This window comes from Sus scrofa, chromosome X (assembly GCF_054392235.1).
Source record: "Sus scrofa isolate SSC_HxYL_T2T_F1_AM1 chromosome X, Sscrofa_HxYL_maternal_Yorkshire_Landrace_v2.0, whole genome shotgun sequence".
Taxonomy (NCBI): Eukaryota; Metazoa; Chordata; class Mammalia; order Artiodactyla; family Suidae; genus Sus; species Sus scrofa.
Window position 1 is genome coordinate 66,455,575 of NC_139401.1, and position 24,266 is coordinate 66,479,840.

Below are 24,266 nucleotides of genomic sequence, written 5' to 3' on the forward strand. Positions count from 1 at the left end.
TCTGCTGTTTGGAAAGATTCTTCTGTGCTAGAGAGAGAAATATAATTCTAACTTGTGTTCCTTGGCCCCTGGAAACGCTATTCACGAGAGTCAGTGCAAGTACCCAAGCCTCACTGCCTTTTAGTAGCCCTCTGTCCCTGAGGGGAGTATGCAGCACCAAGTCGTGTGTCTTCATGTTGCTCTCTTACCTCAGGAAATCAGAATAATGCTAGCAAGGCCAGTGGCCTAACCTTCACTGTGGAGCCTGCCCAGTCTGGTCTCCACATTCAGGAGAAAGGAGCTGTATTTACTAAGTATCTCCGTGTGTTTGCCACAGTTTTACTTGCTCCCCACCAAAAATGTTCAAGGTGAATAAGTGCCCTTATTTTGCAGATGAGGAAACAGAGGTTAAGTCATTTCACTAAAGTCACAGAGTTACTGAATAATACAGCTAGGACTTGAATCCAGATCTGACACCACAGCCTCTTGTGTGACTCTAGAATGGCAGCAGTGTCTATTCCTAATGCCTTGCGGCCTGATTTGGCATCACCTGGGCATAGGAGCATACTGCTGCCCAGTCCCCAGCCAGCACAGCACTGGCTGCCTGCTTTCTCCTCTGAGAGGAAAGAGGAAGGGTATGTGCATAGCTTACTCCTCACTCTGCACCTGGGTTCTCCATCTCTGCTTAAGGTGAAGAGGGAGCCAGCCCTGGCCCTGCAGCCTTCTGGGGAGCTCACAAGCCCTGAGCTTCATATCCACATCCATTCCGAATCCCAGCCCCCACCCCCAAAAAAGCTCCCAAAGCTTCCCCCCAGAATTCAGCACACGAAAGCTAAGACTCCTCCAGAGTCCAACAGAGTCTGAGCAAAAGAAACCAAAGGACAACCTGCCTAGAGCGAAGCCTGCAGGATTCAGTGACCCGGCAGCCCTCACTGGCCTCCTGCCAGCAAGCAGCCCAGCTTCTCTTTGCATTTTAATGCGGAGGGAGCAAGGGAGCCTTTGCCATTGCCAACTAGAGCCCCTGGATACAATGGGAAGGCAGAGAAGGAGGGGGGCCAGCTCTTGGCATAAGAGAGCCAGTCTTCCTTCTTGCTGTTCCAAATCCAGTGCGTTTGGGGGGAGGGGTAGCCGAGCTTATCCCTAGAGAAGGCATCCTTTCCCACCAACACTTCGCTAGACTCCAGGCTTCATCAGGCAAAAGGTAGAGAGAGAAGATCAGTCAAGCCAGCCCCCAGTCCCTGGCCCACCCAGAGCCCTGTGCTCTAGTGCTAAGCCGACTCTACAATGTGCTGGCTATCCCTCTCCTGCTGTGTGGTTACAGCATCTTTTGTATGTGTTCATCTTCCAAAAGCCAGTGACCCTAACACTATACATTCCTCCAATGATGCTTGGAAAGAGACTGGATGCCTTGGGGTCAAGTCAGCGGGAATGATGCAAATTTAAGCACATCTTAAATGAGCATCTCCTTTCCAGGGTGATGCGGGGGGGGGGCGAAGGGGAGGGCTGCTAATGACACCCAGGCCTCACAGGGCCCATAGAGACCCCTGGTCCAGAAACAGTGAAACTGGAAGTGGCTTGCAACTCTGAGGTCTCTTCTAGATGCGCCTTGCAAAAGTCAAAGCAGGATCTCAAGAGGAAAGGGAAGCTGATGAGGCAAGGCTATCCTTCCAGGGAGCTTGAGTCTGGATGCTGGACTTACACACACACACACACACACACACACACACACACACACACACACACACACACTCCTTCCCAAGGGGCTGGCTGGGCCCCTTCTCACTGCCAAGTTGCATTGCAAAGTTGTGTGGTTACCTCCCCCCAGCTTCCCGCCCGCCCACCCGTGCCCTCAGCCCTCGCCTCCCTGAGCTGGGACAAAGCCTCAGAGAGGGGAACAGGAGGAGGGACAGAGAGATGGGGAAGGCTGCACAAAGGAATTCCTCACCCCAAGCCCCCTGACCGACAGCGAGTAAAGAAGCAGTTCTGCTCGCCCTCCCCCGTCCTCCCTCCCATCTTCCCACCCTGGCCGGGCATGGGCCAAAGAGTAGCTGCAGGCCTGGGGAGAGGACCCACATAGCCTCCTGTAGGTGGCAACAGTGCCACCTGTTTGACTGGTGGGGCTGAGCCAAGGACTGGAAGAGGGAGGAGGCAGACAACTCGGAGAAGAGCTGGGAAGCTGTGCAGTGCAGAGAGCAGAGCAGAGCTGCCGCTGAGAAAAGGTGTGAGGGTTCGGGAAGGCTGGGGGCCGCAGGCGGGAGTGGTGGGGCAGAGACCGGCTCCTCCCGGCAGGGACTGGGCCCAGGGACTGAGGAGCAGCCCTGGACAGCTTCCCTGTTGGGAGTTTTCTGTCTGCTCAGATCCTCATCCATCCCACAGATAGCTCCTGGAGGGAGGTGTGATCCTGGAAGGCTGTGTCTGGGTGTAGGGGCAGGACCCATGCTGACTGAGCCCCTGATTGCAGGCTGCTACCACCCAGTCCCAGCATGGGAAGAGGCAAGGGGCCTCCCTTTGGGTTGGCTTTTTCCTGGGAGGGAGTCTCAGGGAGAGGAGAGGTTTCCTTCCCAGCCCGACCCCCAGCTCTAGCCCCCCAACTTCATGCCCTACCCCAACCCTCCTTTTCTAAGGACAGCATAGGGTAAGAAGTGCAGTTTCAGGAGCAGCCACACCCTCTCTTCCAGGGGCCCAGCCACTGTGCACCCCAAGACCCCACAGCCTCCGGCGAGCCCAGATGACAAGGCAAGAGTCATGTTCCTCAGACCACACTCCCTTTGGGTGTATCCAGAGGCCCCTTTACATACCCTAAGCCACCTAGAAACCCATTTTACTGACAGCCACTAGTGGGTACACACATTCAAATGCTGCCACAAATCTCACATCCTCTTATGGAGAATCACAACCACACACCCAGCCTAGTTTGGGAATCAGTAAGCCATCTGGGTCTCAGCATGACCCCAAAGTGCAAGGTCCAGGGATCCCCTGCCCCAAGATAACCACACCCCCATACACACCTTTGCCCTGTATTTGTTGTACTTTCACCAAAGTGACCTCAGAGGGTGGGGCCCCTGAAAGGGGGAAGGCGGGAACTGGGTTCCTGGCTGGGGTGGGGGAGATGGCTGGGCAGGAAGGGACAGGACCTGAGGTGAAAGGGCTTAAATTTTCCAGGTATGTGCGCACAGGAAAAGGGTTCCTTCAGAAGGCAGGGAGTGACCCAGGCAACCTGTTCCCCCTCAAGGCTTCCCCTTATTGGTAGTGCCCCCCTGCCCCCTGGGAGGTGGAGACAGAGAATCTTTCAGGCTGGGGCCTTGTGATGTGTACAATCTCTGAATCCATAGCAACTGGCCAACTAGCCAGCCCTCCCTCAGCCCCAGGTCAGAACTGGTGCCTCTGCTTCAGGTTACTCCTTGGTTCCTGTGGTTGAAGAATGCATCTCAGAGCTACCTGAAGCTTGGCCAGATCTGCCCCAACTTGCTAAACCCTGTTTGCCCCACCCCAGGCACTTTCTCCAGAGTCCCCACCCCAGTCAAGCACTCCATCCCCAGATAGGGATGCTGTTAAAAGGGGAGGAGTTGGAGAGAGGGTGTGTATCCTGCCCTGAGGCTGGACCTCCTGGGTGTCTAACTGACTTTCCAGGTATGCAGAAGTAAGGGAAAGAAAGACCCCGGAAACTGTCTCCTTTGCTTAACTCCTCGTCCAATCTGGCACTTGGGCCTGCCCTGTGACCTCTGTTGCCAAGCAGCAGCCCAGGCCTCTGCTCCTCCCCCCCCCAACCCCGGGCTCCTCAAATATCCTGAAAGGGAGGCTGGGATCTGTCTTCTGTCAGGATCCCTGATAGCCAAGTGTCCCTTCATTTAGACCCTCACCATGGCCGAGTCCCGCGGCTGCTGCTCTGTCTGGGCCCGCTGCCTCCACTGTCTGTATAGCTGCCACTGGAGGAAATGCCCCAAAGACAAGATACAAACCAACAAGGTGAAGTATGGGTGGGGTGGGGATGGTGGATGGAAGTCCAAGGCAGAGATCCCTGGGAAGGGATAAAAAGACCAGATGTGTTCAGAGGCAGGGGTGGGGAAAGAGAGAAAGAGGCTTTCTCTCCCCAGGAGGAAGCTCCCCTCAAATACAGGAAGAGCTGCCCACAGAGCAGAGCAGCCCCAGGCTTGGCAGGAAGCCCCCCTGAGCTGCCATCCGTTGCAGATTCAGCCGAAGTGAAGATCCGGCTATGAGCTTCTCTCCTGCCTCTTTGCAGTGCGAATGCATCTGGTTCGGCCTGCTCTTCCTCACCTTCCTCCTTTCCCTGGGCTGGCTGTACATCGGGCTCATCCTTCTCAATGACCTGCACAACTTCAATGAGTATGTCACAGACTCGCTTCCTCGGCAGACATGTCAACCTACTCCCCACCCTGGGACCCCTTGGGTGCTCAGTCATGCCCAGCCCTGGCCAGCTCTCCCCCATCCAGCCTCCCTTGAAAATCCCTCCATGAAGTCTCTCCAGTCCTTGGAGCCCCTGACCCCATGAAGGACTTCCCCTCACTCCCTTCCAGCCCTGGATCCACCCAGTCCAATTTCCCTCAGGCCACTATTACCACCCTTCCTCTACTCAGACGCCTCCCTCTCTCCTCCCACAGATTCCTGTTCCAGCACTGGGGACACTGGATGGACTGGTCCCCAGCATTCCTGCTGGTCATCTCTCTCCTGGTCACGTATGCATCTGTGCTCTTGGTGGGTCCGGGGGCAGCTGCCCTAACTCCCCAACAGCCCTTCTTCCTTCCTGCTCAGCTCTACCCTCTCACCTGGGCCACCAAGGGGAGGGTTGGAGGGAGGCGTTGGCCTGCATAGCCCATTCAGTGACCCCTCTTGGCACCTTATGACTCCTACCACCTCTGCCCCCAGCTCCTGGCCCTGCTCCTGTGGCTCTGTGGCCAGCCTCTGCATCTGCACCCCGTCCACAAGGTAGAGTCTGAACGGGAGTGAGCAGGAGAAGGGCACCCTGGGCCCAGTGCTTGGCCAACTATTCTATTCCCAGGCACAGCTCAGGACCTAAAGCCCAGATTGAGTGTGTGTTGAGTGAAAGGAGGACAGTAGATGAATCAGGGGAAGGTTACAGCCCTGTTTTCATAGAGTGAGGGGCAGCCTCGGTAGCCAGGAGCCCAGGTTGACAGAGAGAGCCCCGCCCATCCATGGCCCTCTAGGTGCTGCTGCTCCTCATTATACTTCTCGTGGCTGCTGGTCTTGTGGGACTGGAGGTCCAATGGCGGCAAGAGTGGCATAGCTTACGTCTGTCACTGCAGGTGAGTCACTGGGGGGAACCTTCGCCTGTGGCCAACCCCCGGACACAGCTTGCTCCCTAGTGCCCCAAGAGGCCAGGTAGTTCTCAACTCCAAAAGTCAGGTCCCAGGAGGAAAGGGGGAGGGGTTCGAGGGAGAAGAGCCCTCTTCACCAGCTCTTGTCCACAGGCCACAGCCCCATTCCTTCATATTGGAGCAGTTGCTGGCATCACCCTCCTGGCCTGGCCTGTGGCTGATACCTTCTACCGTATCCACCAAAGAGGTGACAACTCCACCCTTCCACACGACCTTGTTGACCATCACTGCTTCTGCCCCCTGCCACCCCGTTTCCTGCACCTGCACTCTGCTTTCTGCCCCCAACACCCACCACTGTTCTTTCCCCATAGCCTGCCACCCAACTCCCCGCTCCCCCACAGGTCCCAAGTTTCTACTACTGCTCCTATTTTTCGGAGTTTCCCTGGCCATCTACCTGGTGCCCCTCTGCATCTCCTCAGCCTGTATCATGGAACCCAAAGACTTACCTCCCAAGCCTGAGCTGATGGGACACCGAGGGGCCCCCATGGTGAGTGTTTGGCAGAATGCTGGCAGGGCAGGGAGGGTCTGCTCCTCCAGGCTGCTTTGGCCAGGCCTGTGGGTTCCCAGGCTCCCACACTTCCTGGCTACCTCCTCACCTTTCCCAGCTGGCCCCCGAGAACACCCTGATGTCCCTGCGGAAAACAGCTGAATGTGGAGCTGTTGTATTTGAGACCGATGTGATGATCAGGTGAGGGAACCCGGGCCCCGCCTCCACCCGAGGGACACAGCAAGGGAGCTCCAGACGTAATGGCCAGCCCCAGAGCTTGGCCCGCGCTGACACCTCTTGTGCCTTCAGCTCCGATGGGATTCCCTTCCTCATGCATGATGAGCGCCTGACCAGGACCACAGATGTGGTCTCTGTGTTCCCAGACCGAGTCAACAACCACAGCAGCGACTTCTCCTGGGCTGAACTGAAGAGACTCAATGCCGGGTCCTGGTTCCTACAGGTGAGGACAGCCTTCCTTCCAGAAGAGGCAGCCACATGCAGGGGCACTTGGGGGCAGAGTTCATTCATTGATAAGCGTCTGCTGAGCCCTGTGCTGGGTGATAGGTGTACAGTCTCTGCCCTCAAGTCATTCCCTCCTAGGAAGGAAGAGAGCCTAGGCAATGGGCTATCAAACCTCAAGGGGAAACAAGGTCTTTCCTGGGTAGAGAGGAGAGAGAGGTCACTGTTGGGCAGGGTGGGTGTAGGAGAGGCTCAGGAGTGGTTTCACAGGCAAGGACGCCTGAGCAGCATATGAAATGAGAGTGCTTTTAAAGATGGGCAAGGCAGGGAACAAGAATTCTGGTCAGAGGGAAGAGTGTGTGTAAAGCCTGAAGTACGAAGAAGTGTTTCCAGGGAACAAAAAGTGACTCCATGAGAACAGACTTGCAGTTGCCAAGGGGGAAGGGGAGGGAGTGGAATGGACTGGGAATTTGGGGTTGATAGATGCAAGCTATTGCCTTTGGAATGGATAAGCAACGAGATCCTGCTATATATAGCACTGGGAACTATATCTAGTCACTTGTGATGGAGGATGACAATGTGAGGAAAAGAATGTATATATGTGTGTGTGACTGGGTCACCTTGCTGTACAGTAGAAAATTGACAGAACACTGTAAACCAGCTATACTGGAAAAAATGGAAATCATTTAAAATGAAAAATAAATAAATAAGGTAAAACAGAAAAAAAAGTAGCTCCATGCAAGTGTGAGATAAAATGCGTGGGATTCATGGGAGATGAGATTGGCAAAGGGAGTAGAGGCTTGGTCTCCAGGGCTTTGAATGCCAAGCCCAGAAGTGTGGACTTCAATCCAGCAGATGATGGAAAATATTTAAAAGGACATGATTTTTTATTTCCTCTTTTCTTGATTACCAAAGTAATACAAGTTCCCTGTCAAAACAGAAAAAGGTAAAACAGGAGTTCCCTGGTAGCCTAGTGGGTTAAGGATCTGGCGGTGTCACTGCCATGGTTCTGGTTACAGCTGTGGCGTAGGTTCAATCCCTGGCCCGAGAACTTCTGCATGCTGTGGGTGTAGACAAAAAAAAAAAAAAAAAAAAAAAAGCAAAACATCAGAGAAATAACCTAAAATTGAAAAAGCTCCTCAGTTGGGTACACAGATTGAGTGATTAAGACATATGTCTGGGTTTGAATCTTGGCTTCACCACGCCCTAGCTGTGTGAGTCTAGGCAACATTCCCTAGGGTCTCTGTGCTTCATTTTTCTCATCTACAAGATGGGAATAATAACAGTACCTACCTTGTAGAAATATTGGAAGGATTAAATAAATTAATACACACATGAAGGGCTTCTAATGCTGCCGGCATGTAGTAAACACTTAATAAGTGTTAGATAGCTCACTTTTTCCATGTCAGTGATTAGGAGGTAAGGTCATTTGTTGATTGCAAAGGGAGGAGAAGAGAGTGGCAGATGTTCGGAAGAGCCACCAGGAGGAATGGGAGAAGGAGCAAATCAAGAACAAGTAAAAGGAGGGCTAAGTGGCACTGAGAGCAAAATATAGGACTACAATGCCAATAGCCCACATGTGTGCTCTGCACTCCACCCCCAAGTCTAGGAGTAGAGGAGGCAGACAGTTGTATAATTGAATCAGAGTTTGGGGTTTGTAGGGAAGGTGGAGCAGGAAAGGAGTTGAGGGGGACATGGAAAAGTAGATCAAGCTGTGGATGGGCCGTGGATAGGGGATAAAGGTGTGGCCAGAAATGGGCTGATGGATCAGGAGGAAAGCAAGGGATCAAGATCCCAGATGTGGGAGTTCCTGTTGTGGCTCAGTGGCTAACAACCCCTACTAGGATCCATGAGGATAAGGGTTTGATCCCTGGCCCCACTCAGTGGGTTAAGGATCCGGCGTAGCCATGAGCTGTGGTGTAGGTCGCAGACGCAGCTCAGATCCTGTGTTGCTGTGGCTGTGGCTGTGGCCCCACAGCTACAGCTCCGATTCAGCCCCTAGCCTGGGAACCTCCATATGCCGCAGGCGCGGCACTAAAAAAGACAAAAGACATTAAAAAAAAAATCCCAGATGTCTCCACAAGATAAAATAGAAAGTGTCGTGAGAGTGAGGAAGTTAGGAAACTGGGAGGGTAGAAGGTTAGGGTCAGAGTAAGGTGCCAGAGTGTCTTAGAAAAGGCCACAGTTTGGAGAAAGGAAAAACCCTGGCTCAGCAGTGGGCCAAAGCTGCACCAAATTGGTGAGGAGATGATGAGTGATGACAGTGATGATGGGGGGTTGGCCTGGAGGCGTCTCATCTTGAAATAATCTTCCTGTTCTTACAGAGGCAACCCTTCTGGGGGGCTAAGCCGCTGTCAGGCCCTGATCAGAAAGAGGCTGAGAATCAGACTGTGCCAACACTAGATGAGCTGCTGAAGGAAGCTGCAGTCCTCAACCTTTCCATCATGTTTGATCTCCGCCGCCCTCCACGAAACCACACATACCATGACGTTTTTGTGAACCAGACATTGGAGACTGTGCTGAATTCAGGGGTGCCCCAAGCCATGGTGATGTTGCCAGGACCCCAAGTATCCCATCTTGCCCCCTCGCCTGCCTTTTCTAGGCCATGGTGTTAATGCTGAGACTTCCATCCACCCTAGAGCCCCACCCCAGCTCATGTACCCCATCAAAGTTCTTCACCCCTGCCCCCACCCCTGAAAACCTCAGAGTTTCCCCAGCTTCACGCCCATCCTCCCTGAACCACAGGTCCTTTGGCTACCAGATGAAGATCGGGCTCATGTCCAGCAACAGGCCCCCCAAATGCGCCAGATATATGGACATCTGGGAGGCAACAGCACTGAGAGGCCCCAGTTTCTCAACCTCCCCTATCAAGACCTGCCACTGTTGGATATCAAGTGAGTGCCAGATAAAAGGAGGCAATGGGATCACATGAGGCTTAATGGTGAGGAGGAACCAATGCTGGGAGGGCAAAGGCCATTCATCATTCATTCAGATGACATTTATTGAACACCTAAGTGTCAGGAACTATTTATTGCAGGCTTTGGGTGTACTAGTGAAAGAGACAGACAGTAAACCACTGCACAAAATATGTGTATATTGGACGTTGATAAGAGATCTGAAGACAGGAGTTCCCACTGTAGCTCAGTGGTAACAAACCCGACTAGTATCCATGAGGACACGGGTTTGATCTCTGACCTTGCTCATTGAGTCAAGGATCCATTGTTGCTGTGAGCTTGGTTTAGGTCACAGACGCGGCTCAGATCCCACGCTGCTGTGGCTGTGGCCTGGCCCTGGGCTCCCTTCACACAGGCATAATGCCCAGAAGGCAGGAGGAGTTTTGCTCTCCTTGAAGCTGTGGCATAGGCTGGCAGCTGCAGCTCCAATTTGATCCCTAACCTGGGAATTTCCATATGCCTCGGGTGCATCCCTAAAATAAAAGCGCGAGAGAGATCTGAAGACAATAAAATGGGGAGATGTAGTAGAGATTGGGGTTGGGAGGGAGGGGCCACAGTAGGGAGAGTGGTTAAAGAGGTAGCATCTGGGCTGAGACCTGACAGGTCACAAAGAGGTAACAATGGGAAGAGTTACAGAAGAGCAGGAATAGCAGCCTTGTGAGCCAGGGGAAGGCAAGGCTGGAGAGGTAGGCAGGGGCCAAATTGGGTAGGATTTTGCAGGCCACTAGAAGCTTTTATTCTACAGCAGAGATAAGTGCAAGAGAAGATGGGTCCAGGGGCAAGAGAGAGCCCCAGATGTGAGCTGGGCCCCAGAAGCTGACTCATCCAGGAAATACGATAGACTTTAAAATATGCGATCACCAAGGTCTCTTATAATATCCCTGTAGTCAGATAGAAAAAAAAATGTAGCCTGAACGATAGCCTAGTTATCATAAGTATTCCAAGGGCCTTTCCCCAAGTTGTCACCATGAAGGAGACATGACATCAGGTTTGGCCCTCCCCTTAGTCTTGTCCTGGTCCACATCAACTGCTGATCATGTTTCCAAAAGGGGTGAGAATTGGTAATTAATACAATGATGGGGAAATGGAGGGCCTGAAAGATCTAAGCACGCTAAGATAATGGGCCAAATGTACCAAGATGAAATGCTCCAGAGAACAAGTAAAGACTTATATTTGGGGTGCAAAAGCAGCTCAACTGCAGAAAAACAAGAGAGGGAAACACTGGCATTGGTAGGAACATGTGTTGAAAAGACCAGGGCTTGGAGTTCTAGTTGTGGCTCAGCAGGTTAAGGACTCGACATTGTCTCTGTGAGGATGTGGGCTCGATCCATGGCCTTGCTCAGTGGGTAAAGGATCCAGCATTGCTGCAAGCTGCAGCATAGGTCGCAGGTGCAGCTCAGATCTGGTGCTGCTCTGGTGTGGCATAGGGTGGCAGCTGCAGCTCCAATTCGACCCCTAGTCTGGGAACTTTCATATGCCCTAAGTGGGCCAGGAAAAAAAAAAAAAAAACAAAAAACAGACCAGGGCTTTGATTGAACAGTGTGCAAAATGAATGAGTCATCAGCATCACATGACACTGCCAACAACTAGCCTGGCCCTGGGCTCCCTTCACACAGGCATAACGCCCAGAAGGCAGGAGTTTTGCTCTCCTTGAAACTGCTCCCAACCTACCTGGGATAGCATGTTCAGATGCAGGCTCCATACTTCCAAAAGAATGTTGCTAAATTAGAGTAAATCAGATTAGACAGGTTTGTGTGGTGAAGGGACCCCACCCCTGGCTAAAGTGACTGAGGCTTTTGGGTCTGGAGAAGAGAAGACTCAGGGGAAGGTGGTCACTGTTCCTCAGACCTCTGAAGGAAGGTCATGGGACCAAGAGGAGAGACACATTCGTGTGATCCCAGACAGCAAAGCTAGGTGGAATCCACCAGGTGACAGAGTTGATCAGGGGCTGCTATGCAAAGGCAGAATGGATGGCTCTGGGGCAGTGACACTGTAGATTCAGGCACAGAGAGGGGCTGCCACCCTCCCATGCCTCGGGCCTCATGATTCTGAATGTTCCCTATTTCTCTTTCCACCCTCCCCACCTCTCCACAGGGCACTGCACCAAGATAACGTCTCAGTGAACCTATTTGTAGTGAACAAGCCCTGGCTCTTCTCCCTACTCTGGTGTGCCGGGGTGGATTCAGTCACCACCAACGACTGCCAGCTGCTGCAGCAGATGCATTACCCCATCTGGCTTATTGTAAGGGCTTTGGGACTGTCACCCCTCCTCCTCTTTTCCCATCCCTGCTTCTCCTTAACCCTGGCCCTCTCTTCCGTACTTATCCACCCCCATACACACACACATACTACCTGTATATGCATATGGGTGGCCCTGGCCACTGACAAGGGCCTTTTTCTATTCCCACAGCCCCCGCAAACCTACCTAATGGTGTGGATTGTTACCAATTGTGTCTCTATCCTACTGCTTTTGTGGACTTTCCTCCTCCAACGGTGAGTGCTTTGTGCCTCAGCTTTCTGGGTCTTTATTCTCCCTAGGGTCCTGGTGATGGAGCTGATTCAGACTAATATATGCTGCCCGGGCCTTGGAGTTTGGTCTCTTTGGTTCCTTGAAGATTCTTAGGTCCTTCCTTATACACAAAATTGCCTTGAACCTGGGAAAGGCAGTTTGGGGGAACTCAAGTTCAAAAGGTCATACTTGGGGAGTTCCCTGGTGGCTCAGTGGGTTAAGGACCCGGCGTTATCACTGCTGTGGCATGGATAGGTTTGATCCCTGGCCCTGGAACTTCCACATACCATGGGGAAAAAAAGTCGTGTTTGAACCTGGCTGAACTCACAATGGGAAGCTTTTCTCCCTATAGGAGATGTGCTAAGGAGAGAGAACGAACTGGTAAGAACTTTCTCCCCTCAATTCATTTTTCTCCTCCTCTAGCCTTCCGCTCGCTCATTTCCTGTATGTCCCCCTCCTTTTCCTCTTCAGGCTTAGAAACAGCAGTGCTGCTCACCAGGATCAACAATTTCATAATGGAGTGAATCCCCTGCCCCGGGCCCATGCCAACCAGAATCTGTGGCCTGTGCGTTGGTCAACAGGAAGGAAGGAATGGCTGAGGTGGAATGTTGGTGGGGCTGGGCTGGGTTGAACTTTCCCAAAAGGAAGTTTTGAACTATGAGGGCCCTCTGCCCAGATGGTGGGCATGCCCCAAGCTTCCATGGAATCTGTTCCCCTTGGGGTTTTGACCTGAGGTGGTTAGGCAGACACCAAGTCATGAGAAGTTCCTCCCCAAACGAGACTAGAACAGAGGAAGGGACAAGGAGATTGCCCAGATAATGTTTCAGATCTGCGTGCATGCGTTCTTGTGCAGAAGGCACAGGGTGTCAGGGATGGGACAGCTTGGAACCATGACTGAAGGAGATGACAAAATGACCTTTCCTGGAGAACCATCAGATGATGGAGACATCGCCATTCACTGTCTCCCCTGACATAATGCAATTTATCTGCATTCCTGCCTAGAAGCTGGGGGCTAAAGAGCCCATCTAGCCATGTAATTCTGTGTCTACAGGTGGCCTCTTGCTGTGCACAGTCTTTTCTTCAAGACATTGATTCCTGAATCATATTGGTTAATGCTATTCAATGAATTTAATGCCTATTTGGCACAGTTTAATATTTTCAGCGCTGGAGCTGGGTTGAGGATGCACCTTCCATCTAGGGTTGCATATGACATGATACTGAGGGATCGTCATGGGGAGAATCGTGGGTTGGAGGTGTCAAGAGGACCACCCAGGGCAAAGAAGGGCTTCAAGTGAGAAGCAGGAGCGCAGCCTCCACTGGGGCGTTCCGGGCCGCTCAGGCACGCTGTGCAGAGTTGCGCTGTAGCTCCACCTTGCGGTCACCTGCCCCAAGAGGAGGGCCGCGCCGGTCTTCACCCGTGACGTATTTGTTGAATGCCACCTGTTTCCCGTGCCGGTTGGGGACCTGTGTCCTTGACTCTGGACCCCAAGGGCATGACCCGATTTGCACAAATTTTCGCTTTTCTGGGCCGCGCACAGGGTCTGGCCGCCAGGCCTACCTTCTCCTCGAGGAGCAAGTTCCCCGGTGTGTTTGCTGCACCTGAGTCCCCGGGCTAAACAGTTAAGGTTTACCGTCGTGGAGCGGATGTAGAGTCCTGTAGGGGCGGGGCTAAGGCAAACACGAGGACAGGAGGGGGCTCTGTGACTGACTCTTCAGTCTCCCACTGCACCCACATTTCGCCCCGGTTCATGTTTCCACACGAAGGGAAATAGAACCAAGAGTCTGATGAGGTCAAGAGGTTTGTCTCTCCTCTCTTGCCAGATTGGGACGCGGGGTGGCACCGGCACCTAGGGACAAGATCTTCCGGGGGGGGGGGGGGAGGTGCAGAGCTGCCCCGGGAACTACAATTCCCAGGATGGCCCTGTACACTTCCGGTCTCAGGATGGACCGAAGCGAGTTTGAATTTGTGTTCCCGCCCCCTCTTATTCCTGGACCCCGCCCCTTCCTTTCTCTCTCAGCCCCACCCCCGCCATGCACACACATGCACACATATTCACAGGCCGCCGTCCACCCCAACATACCTGGCCTGCAGCTGGCTCGGTGGGCGGGGGCACCGACGTGCGACGGACAGGGAGGCAGGAGGAGCGCCCGGAGCCCCCGCCGCGACCGCTGCCTGGTCCTGGTCTTCTCAGAGGTCCACGCCGCCTTGGACCACCTCTTCCACACACCACGTTTTCAAGCTGCATTTCCATAGTTTACCCCGTTCCCGATCCCGCCCCTCAGACCGACTGCCGGCCTCAGCTCTGGGGTGCCCAGCCTGTCAGGTACTGCCGGGCTCTCGCCTCTCAGCATGGATCTCCCCCCCGCCACCCTACCCCCACCCCCACCCCGCATCCCTATTCTTCTGTCCCCTCCCAGTCGCCCAGCCTTGCAGCCCTGCAGCCTCTTCCCCTCCCCTTCCGAGCTGACCCTGGCCACCTCCAGGGTCTCCAACCCCCTGCAGCTTCGACCTCTCAGCTCCCAGGCTCACAGCTGCAGTCCTCTAAGCTTCGAGTCCAGACTTTCGGCAAAATGCACCAAGTCCTTGCCCCTAGCCCCTAGCTTGAGCCTTGAGCCTGCCACCACGCATCCTTCCCCTCTTTCCAGGAGGACTGGACAGCTATGGCGCACTTAACCTCTGTGGGGGCCCTGGACTGGAGACTGAGAATGACAAAAATTTGAGGGCGGAGGGCCAAGGGGAGCTACTCATTGGGGTTCGGATGCAGTTGCTCTCCGTTATTTTTAGATGCTGACTCACAGCTTCTGGCATCCGGGTTTGGGGCTAGCAGGCTGGGCTAGGGGGCTATTAATAGAGCTGAAGCACAGCTCCGACCCAGTTCAGTTTAGAAGCATACCCGGAACAAGGAGCCTCGGCCTGCTAGGGTGCTCTGTGGAGATGTTCTGGACTGGGGCAATGGCTGAAAAAGGACCTCTCTGGCTGCCAGTACCTCAGCCTGGTATCTCTACCATGGAACTCTTGAGGGAAAACCCAGGAGGAAACTCTGGGCACAGCTCTCCCCTAAGCTTGCCATGGCTTGAGGCTCTGCCACAACGATGCTCCTACTGTACTATCTAAGAGTGAAGAGTCCCAAGTGGAGGGATTACTGTGCCCACGGCTTTGGCCTGCTTGGACCTACTTCTGGGTCAGAATGCTAGGTTACGGAGTTCCCGTCGTGGCGCAGTGGTTAACGAATCCGACTAGGAACCATGAGGTTGCGGGTTCGGTCCCTGCTCCTTGCTCAGTGGATTAACGATCCGGCGTTGCCGTGAGCTGTGGTGTAGGTCGCAGACGCGGCTCGGATCCCACGTTGCTGTGGCTCTGGCGTAGGCCGGTGGCTACAGCTCCGATTCAACCCCTAGCCTGGGAACCTCCATATGCCGCGGGAGCGGCCCAAGAAATAGCAACAACAGCAACAACAACAGCAACAGACAAAAAGACAAAAGACAAAAAAAAAAAAAAAAAGAATGCTAGGTTACTAAGAGGAAAAGCTGTGGATTTCTAGTTGCCAAAGGCCCTTGTAAGGATTGTGTGCCTCAGCATGGTCCTAACAGAGGGGGCACAGAGTGGAGAGAATTTGCCAGCCCCAATCCAGACATAGCCCTAGGAAGTTGCCAAACTGTTACCACCCTCCCATTCTTTCTGTTTCTTTCCCTCTTGTTGGGCTCTGTCCCTATTCACAGTAGTCAACAGACCTCAGGATCTCTCCCTACTCCATAGAGAAATCTAATTCCGGAAAGCCACGGAAAAACTTGTCTCCACCACTTGTCATTCCCATGATGCCCGCTTTATTTTAATGGGCTAAAGTAGGAGTTCCCTCAGCCATACATTGGGAATAGTAGGGAAATCTTGATACCTTATTAGACTAATCACCAAAATTATTTCCCCCTGCACCCAATGTGCTAGAATTCCCATCCACCAAGGATGCACACCCACAGCAATGCCCCTTACTTGCAAACCAGAAACTTTGGCCTTCAGCAACCCCAGTCTCTGGCTCCCAGGTAAAACTGGAGGGTGTTTGGGCTAGAGTGATTATTTCTCCACACAAAAAGATTGGGACCACCCAATGAAGCAGTATTTTCAAGAATGAGCCCAGATTATCAGACAGCAGCGGCCATCTGCCACTACCTCATCAGTTTGCTAAGGGTGCTGAAGAGGTGGTGGATGGGTGTGCAAATAGTCTGCCTGCTCCCAAATCCCTTCTCTGGCTCCTGGGTTGCTTCAGTGTCCAGGCAGGCCTCCCGGTTGCCTAGCAACCACTGCTGCCTTCCAGGGGGACCTTCTGCTGTTTTCCACCTGTAGGGGGCACCTGGCTCCCTGGGGCTACAGGCTGGAGCTCTAGCAGTTGAGAGGAGGTTCCAAGTGTCAAAGCATCTCAGGGTTACCGACCTGTTCCCAGGCTTGCCAACCGAATCAGTCCAGTGTGAGCAACAGAGAGCCTGTGGAGTGGGGAGAAGCTCGCTATGAATGTAAATGGATTTTATTCATTTCCATTTATGAAAATGAGAGAAGGAGAGAGAGACAGAAACAAACACCAGTCCATGGGGATGGTGTGTGGGGAAGGCAGTTTGACCCTCTCCATTCACTCCAGGCTTAGCAATGCTTATTGGTCCATCAGAGCTGTTCAGAGGCCCAGGCTGTAGGGGGCTTTTTTTCCTGAGCTACTTTTAAGATGTGGGAAGAGTCTAGCATGTGATAGTACTGACAATCTGCTGAGCATATAAAAGACTTTAAGGTTCTGGATTACCAGCCTCGCCTGGGCCTGGTCATGAAGGAAGATATTCATTCATTTATTCATTCAACAATAGTAATTAACCTTAATCCACCACATACTAGGTAATGTGCTAAATGCCTTACATTTAATCCTCACAAAAACTCTCTGATTATTTCCATTTCACAGATAAAGAAACTGAAGCTTGGAGTTCCCATCGTGGCGCAGTGCTTAGCGAATCCAACTAGGAACCATGAGGTTGCGGGTTCGGTCCCTGCCCTTGCTCAGTGGGTTAACCATCCGGCGTTGCCATGAGCTGTGGTGTAGGTTGCAGATGCGGCTCGGATCCCATGTTGCTGTGGCTCTGGCGTAGGCTGGCAGCTCCAGCTCCGATTCGACCCCTAGCCTGGGAACCTCCATATGCCGTGGGAGCGGCCCAAGAAATAGCAAAAAGACAAAAAAAAAAAAAAAAAAAAAAAGAAAGAAAGAAACTGAAGCTCAAAAAGTAAAGTAACTGCTAAGGTCACACAACTAGTGACTGGGTTTGATCCAAGTGAGCAACCACTGTGTTCCAGGGTGTAAGAATACAGAAAACAAGACACTTCTGCCTAATGAACACCTTAGTCACCCTTCAGGACCAAACAAAAAAAATGTCATCTCTTTTGTGAAATCTTTTTTTTTGTCTTTTTTTTTTTTTTTTTTTTTTTTTTTTTTTTTTTTTTTTTAGGACTGCACCCACAGCATATGGAGGTTCCCAGGCTAGGGGTCTAATCGGAGCTACAGCTGCCAGCCTATGCCACAGCCATAGCAACACCACAGCCAGAGCAACGCCAGATCCGAACCACGTCTGCCACCTACATCACAGCTCACGGCAATGACAGATCCTTAACCCATTGAGTGAGGCTAGGGATTGAAGGCGCGACCTCATGGTTCTTAGTCGGATTCATTTCCGCTGCACCATGACGGGAACTCCGGTGAAATTTTTCTTAAGCCCCTCGCCTCCTACAAATAGTTAATAGCTTTAGTTTTTGTATACCCCTGTGAAATGATCTGCTTCTATATTTCCATTTCTCTAACTTTGAGCACCTCAGAGACAAGGTCTGTCTACTATTCATTGGTACCTGGATGTCTGATAGACATCTCAAACTCAACATGTCAAAATCTGGACACCTGATCTTTTCCCCCCAAAGGACCCCTCCCCTAAAGCTGTCCTCATCTCAGTAGATGGAAGTTTCACCTTTCCAGTTGTCTGGCTAAAAAACCTTGGAACCACACCCCATATTCAGTCTGTCAGCAAATCCTGTCGACTCTCCCTTTGAAATACATCCAGAATCCAATCACTTCTCATCACCTCCAGTGCTACCACCCTGGTCCAAACCACCACCACCTCTCACCCAGATTACTGCAGTAGCCTCCTGACTGGTATCACAGCTTCGCCCTTGTCCCCTGTGGCTTATTCTCCTCACAGAAGCCAGAGTGATCCTGTCCAATGCAGGTCAGATCATGTCAGTTCTCCACACAAAACCCTCCAATCTCTCCCCATCTCTCTCAGCGCAAAGCCCAAATCCTTCAGTGGCCTTCAGGCCCTACATGATCTGGTCTCCTGCCAAATCTCTGATCTCATCTCCTAGTACTTCCCCCACCCCTCTGCTCCACCGAGCCGCGTCTGCAACCTACACCACAGCTCACGGCAACACTGGATCCTTAACCCACTGAGCAAGGCCAGGGATCGAACCCGCAACCTCATTGTTCCTAGTTGGATTCGTTAACCACTGCGCCACGACGGGAACTCCAGGTATACTTCTTATCCAGGACCTTTGTACTGGCTATTCCCTGGCTAGGTATACTCTTCTTCATGGCTCACATCCTCATCTCCCTCAAGTCTTTGTTCAAATGTCACCTTCTCAGTGAGCCTACCTTGACCAATCTCTTTAAGATTGCCTCTATTCTAATTTCCAGTATATAGTAAATACAGGGTATAGAGGAACAAGATAAATGACATCACAAGGGAAAAAGACAGACAAATCCAGAGTTAGGATAGTCTGCAAAACAACTGAGTGGTACTTTTCAAAAAGCCAATGTCATTAAATTAAACAAAAAGATGGGAGACTTCTAGTTGTGGTCTCAGTTGGAGTAGATTTGCTTCTCCCTATTTCTCCCACTAAGGAAGGCTAAAATTCTGCACATGGTATATAAAACAAACATAAGAAGATATCAAAAGGAGGAGGAAAGTGCAGACTTGACTAGGTGAGTTCTCTGGGTTTTCTTGTTGCCTCATATATCCCAAACTGGGGGCTGGAGAAACCAACCTGGAAATACCAATGGGCACAGACCAAAAAAGCCTCAATAAAAGCCCACTCTCTCTAGCACAAAGATTAGCAAATGGGCAGTTTAGCTGGACAGGAGAAAACTCTTAGACAGTAACCACTCTCCTGCAACCAGACATCACAGAAAAAAAAAACTTCAGCGCCACCCATGCCAGCCAGCAAAGAACTAGTAGAAACCAAGACTTTCCCTCTCACCAGGCTCCCCTACGTTCTCCAGGGTATTGTTAGAGACGGCTGAGTAGGGAATCTGGACTTCCATCCCCACAGGGTAACCTGAGTGGTAGCAGAGTCTCAAAGGAGGCCTAGTGGAGAGTCAGAACTTTTGCTGTTACCCTGTTCTTCCTCCCCTCCCCATCCCACTCCCCTACCACCTTCACTCCCACCCAAGACGAGTGGAAGCCACCTGGGGAGCAGGAAGGAGGCCCTTCAACCCCTCCCAGCTAGGGAGGTGTCAGTGGAGGCCTAGTGGGGAGCTAGAACTCCCACCCCTGCCCAGCAGTAAGGAGCAGCCCCCATCATGGGTATCAGTGGATGCCAAGAAGGGAACTTGAACTTCTGCCCCTACCTGGCAGTAACCAGACAGTGGTCCTTTCCATTAATAGTAACAGTGTCATAAGAAGCCTACCCAAAACAAAGACTGAAATAAAATTGAGATTCTCATAATGTTATTTTGAAAAATATCTGGGATGCAATGAAAGTTCACTCATCATACCAGCAACCAGGAGCCCCTCAACTTGAATGAGAAATGATCCACAGTGCCAACACCAATGTGACAGAGCTTTCAATGATCTGAAAAGGATTCTAAAGTGGCCAACTTTTTTAAATGCTTCAATGAGCAATTACAAATAAGCCTGAAACAAATTTAAAAAATGGAAAGTCTTAGCAGAGAAATGAGATATGATGAAGAATCAGATGGAAATTTTTGAACAGAAAAACACAATAACCAAACCAAAAAACTCAGTGGATGGGCTCATCAGCAAGCTGGAGAGGATGAGGAAAGAATCAATGAACCTGAAAATAGAACATTAAAAATTACCCAATCTGGACGAGAGTGGGAAAATAGATTTTAAAAAACCCAACAGGGAGTTCCCGTCGTGGCGCAGTGGTTAACGAATCCGACTAGGAACCATGAGGTTGCGGGTTCCATCCCTGCCCTTGCTCAGTGGGTTAATGATCCGGCATTGCCGTGAGCTGTGGTGTAGGTTGCAGACGCGGCTCGGATCCCGTGTTTCTGTGGCTCTGGCGTAGGCCGGTGGCTACAGCTCCGATTCGACCCCTAGCCTGGGAACCTCCATATGCTGCAGGAGTGGCCCAAGAAATAGCAAAAAGACAAAAAAAACAAAAACAAAAACAAAAACAAACCAAATTAACAGAGCCTTAGAGACATGTGGGACCATAACAAAAGACCAAATGTTTGTGTCATCAGAGTCCCAAAAAGACAAGAGAAGAGGATAAGGCTGAAAAAGTCTTCAAGAAATAATGACTAGGAATTCCCTGGTGGCCTAGTGGTTAAGGATCTGGCATTGGCACTGCTATAACTCAGGTTTGATCCCTGACCCAAGAACTTCCACATGCTGTGAGCACAGCCAAAAAAAAAAAAAAAAAAAAAAAAAAAAAGATATATATATATATATAGAGAGAGAGAGAGAAATAAGAAATAATGGCTGAAAACTTCCTAAATTTGACAAAAGACATAAACCTACAGATTAAAGAAGCTAAACAAACCCCCAAACAGGATAAAGTCAAAGAAATCCATGCCAATACACATTATAATCGAACTTTTAAAAACAAGACAGAGAAAATCTTGAAAGCAATAAGAGAGAAACACCACTTTACCAACAGAGGAAAAACAACTCAAATATCAGTGATTTCTCACCATGGTGGCCAGAAGGAAGGGACACAAAATATTTCAACTGTTGAAAGAAAAGAACTACCAAGCCTGAATGCTGTATCTAGTGAAAATATCCTTCAGAAAAGAGGGGGAAATCAAGATATCCTCAACACTAAGAGACCATGACATCAAGAGACTCACCCTAAAATAATGGTTAAAGACAGTTTTCAAAAAAAAAAAAAAAAAAAAAAAGGAGTTCCCGTCGTGGCGCAGTGGTTAACGAATCCGACTAGGAACCATGAGGTTGCGGGTTCGGTCCCTGCCCTTGCTCAGTGGGTTAACGATCTGGCGTTGCCGTGAGCTGTGGTGTAGGTTGCAGACGCAGCTCGGATCCCGCGTTGCTGTGTCTCTGGCGTAGGCCGGTGGCTACAGCTCCGATTCAACCCCTAGCCTGGGAACCTCCATATGCCGCGGGAGCGGCCCAAGAAATAGCAACAACAACAAAAAGACAAAAAGACCAAAAAAAAAAAAACAAAACAAAACAAAACAAAAAACAGGAAGGAGTAGTTCCCGTCATGGCTCAGTGGTTAACGAATCCAACTAAGAACCATGAGGTTGCGGGTTCGATCCCTGGCCTCGCTCAGTGGGTTAAGGATCCGGCGTTGCCGTGAGCTGTGGTGTAGGTCGCAGACATGGCTCAGATCCCGCATGGCTGTGGTTGTGGCGGAGGCCAACGGCGACAGCTCTGATTAGACCCCTAGCCTGGGAACCTCCATATGCCGTGGGAGTGGCCCTGGATAAGGCAAAAACAAACAAACAAACAAACAAACAAACAGGAAGGAAATGATAAAAGAAGAAATCTTGGAACATTAGGAAGGAAGAAAAAATAGAATGAATGAGTAAAAAAATGTAAGTACAAAAAACAGACTTTCTTCTTTTGGGTTGTCTAATACTGTTTGATGGTTAAAACAGTAAGTATAATATCATCAGATGTGGAGCTCAAAATACGCAGAGGAAATATTTAAGACAACAATATATAAATGGGACAGGGTAAAAGGGTAAAGAGACGTAAAGTAGGTAAGTAAGATAAGTTAGGTATAGGTAGGTTTAGGTAAGTATAGGTAAGTTTTCTATACTTTCCTCAACCTGATAAAATGATGATACCAGTAGGTCTTTGTGGTGACAAAACAGTTCTGTATCTTGATTGCCAGTTGTTGGCTCTATGAGATTGTTACAGGAATCTCTGTGTGTGGTAAAATGGTATAGAGTTATATCCACATTGTACCAATGTCAATTCCTGGTTTTGATATTATACTATAATAATGTAAGATGCAATCATTGAGGAAAACTGGTTGAAGGGTACACAGGCCCTCTTTGTACTATCTATGCAACTTCCTTGTAAATTTATAATTATTTCAAAATAAAAAGCTTTTTTAAAAAGATTGGGACTGTTTTAGTGGCTGATGGCATAAATGCAATATGACAGCCTTGATTACATTATGGTGTTAACAAATATTAAAGGCAAGTTTGGAGAAATTTGAATATAGAGTGGACATGAGATGAAATTAGATGTTATGAAATTATTGTTAATTTTCTTAGATGTCATAAGCATATCGGGGTTATGTTAGAGAATGTCTTTATTCCCACAAGATGCATGTTGAAGTATTTAGGGGAGGAGTGTAATTAAATATGTAACTTAAATTTTTTTTGTCCAGGTAATATTAATTTTATTATTATAGTTGATTTACAATATTCTGTCAATTTCTGCTGTCATCATGTTCCACCACGAGTGATTGGATATAGTTCCCTGTGCAGGATCTCATTGCTTATCCACTCCAAATACAGTAGTTTGCATCTATGTAACTTACATTTGAATGGTTCAGAAAAAAGTGTAGATAGGTGAATAGAGCAAATATAACAAGGCATTGCCAGTTGTTGGCTCTATGAGGAAGATATATAGGTGTTCATTTTACTGTTCTTTTAACGTTTCTGTACATTTGCAAATTTTCATCTTAAAATGTGGGGGTAAAAAATTTGAAGAAAAAGGATCACAACCTCATGTCCTCCCCTAGTATTCCCAATCCCTCGTTCTCTGCTCTTTTTCTTTTTTGTTCACAGTACTTATCACCATGTGTAGTAGAATATAATTCACTTATTTATTGTGCTTATTTTTGTCCATGTCCTCTCACTAGAATATAAGCTCTTCATTTGTTGTGTTTTGTTCTGTTCTGCTCTATCCTCAAATCCTAGAATAGTGTCTGGCACATAGCAGGTACTCAGTGAAGATTCGTTGAATTAAGAATGAATTTCTGGGAGTTCCCGTCGTGGCGCAGTGGTTAACGAATCCGACTAGGAACCATGAGGTTGCGGGTTCCATCCCTGCCCTTGCTCAGTGGGTTAATGATCCAGCATTGCCCTGAGCTGTGGTGTAGGTTGCAGACGCGGCTCAGATCCTGTGTTGCTGTGGCTCTGGTGTAGGCCAGCGGCTACAGCTCTGATTAGACCCCTAGCCTGGGAACCTCCATATGCTGCAGGAGCAGCCCAAGAAATAGCAAAAAGACCCAAAAAAAAAAAAAAAAAAAAAAGAATGAATTTCTGTAGCCCTAGGGCTTAGGTCAAGGTCTTGCACAGAGTAGATATGCAATGAATATTCACTGAACTGAGATCTGAGTTTGGCAGGAAAACTTGGAATAGACCTGTTGTACTTGAGTGGTTCAGAGCATGGACTCTGGAGTCAAATGACCAGGATGTGGATCCTGATTCTGTCACTTCCAGCTATGTTACCTAACTGTATTAACATCTCTGAGCCTCAATTTCTCATTGGTAAAAGTCAGGCAATAATAGTAGCACCTTGGTAGGGCTTTTGTTTGCATGTAAACCACTTAGGACTTGGTAAAGACTCACTAGTTTGTAGCTAATGACGAAATAAGAATAGCAAACAGATAAGAGTTTTCTCAGCCTGTCATCCTTCCTCTATCTGCCAACAGGCTGAGCCAGGTATTCCCAACTCTTTCCCAGACCCCTGGGCTTCGTTCACTTCAGATCTCTTCTTACCTTTCCTCCTGCTGAACTTTCTTTACTGTCTTGGCATCCTGAATTGCTTTCCTCCATCATAACATGCTGGAGTCAGCGGAGGAAACAGGAGTCTGTGTGCAAGGGACAAGAGCTTAGGGCTTTCCTTTTCTCCTGTTCTAAGCTTGAGTCCCTCATTGGTAATGGGAGCAGGTCAAGTGTGAGGTTATAGTCATTTGGGGGCCTAGAGGTTGAGAGTACAATAGTCCTGAGGAAAAGGCACTGACAAGAGAGTAGCCTCATAAACTGCCTTCTTCCTTGGTCCCCTGTTAAGAGAGAGCACCTTACTCACCTTGTTCTAAGGTCCCTTGGATCTGTTCTGCCGCCTCAGATCTTTACTTCTGGTGGCCCCAAGCTCAGAGCAAGGCTGGGGACCCATTGAGCATTTCCCTGCAACTCCCTCTTGGTAGTGGGGTGGGGTGGAGAGGGCGGAGGATGGACTGAAATTGGGGAGAAGGGGGCACGGATTGGGAGGCTGAGTTCACCCGTGGCTCAAGTCCCCTGCCCCCGCCTTAGGGTCAGTGGTTCCCCAGATATCTGGGAAGC

General features: G+C 50.1%; 1 protein-coding gene and 1 long non-coding RNA gene across 7 annotated transcripts; one reads left to right on the forward strand and one right to left on the reverse strand.

Moving 5' to 3' along the window:
- Positions 1-2,114: 2,114 nt before the first annotated feature.
- GDPD2 (glycerophosphodiester phosphodiesterase domain containing 2) lies at positions 2,115-12,845 on the forward strand. Of its 6 annotated transcripts, XM_085007265.1 has the most exons (18): positions 2,115-2,198; positions 2,658-2,715; positions 3,473-3,609; positions 3,832-3,945; positions 4,220-4,323; positions 4,599-4,692; positions 4,864-4,923; positions 5,163-5,261; positions 5,427-5,520; positions 5,675-5,820; positions 5,939-6,021; positions 6,130-6,280; positions 8,604-8,825; positions 9,025-9,173; positions 11,328-11,475; positions 11,644-11,726; positions 12,095-12,123; positions 12,214-12,845. In XM_085007265.1, exons 4-18 carry the CDS (start codon positions 3,841-3,843, stop codon positions 12,264-12,266), a joined length of 1,620 nt encoding a protein of 539 aa, XP_084863391.1. In that variant the 5' UTR covers positions 2,115-2,198; positions 2,658-2,715; positions 3,473-3,609; positions 3,832-3,840; the 3' UTR covers positions 12,267-12,845. The 6 variants fall into 6 exon arrangements, with proteins under 6 accessions (XP_084863391.1, XP_084863390.1, XP_003135200.1 ...); XM_085007264.1 differs by lacking the exon at positions 3,473-3,609; XM_003135152.5 differs by lacking the exons at positions 2,658-2,715; positions 3,473-3,609.
- Positions 7,148-14,405, reverse strand: LOC106508233 (uncharacterized). The gene is made up of 5 exons (XR_014835133.1): positions 14,212-14,405; positions 13,824-13,982; positions 11,659-11,887; positions 10,905-10,953; positions 7,148-7,340 (listed from the first exon to the last, which is right to left on the reverse strand). It is a non-coding gene; the product is annotated as an uncharacterized LOC106508233 (long non-coding RNA).
- Positions 14,406-24,266: the final 9,861 nt, after the last annotated feature.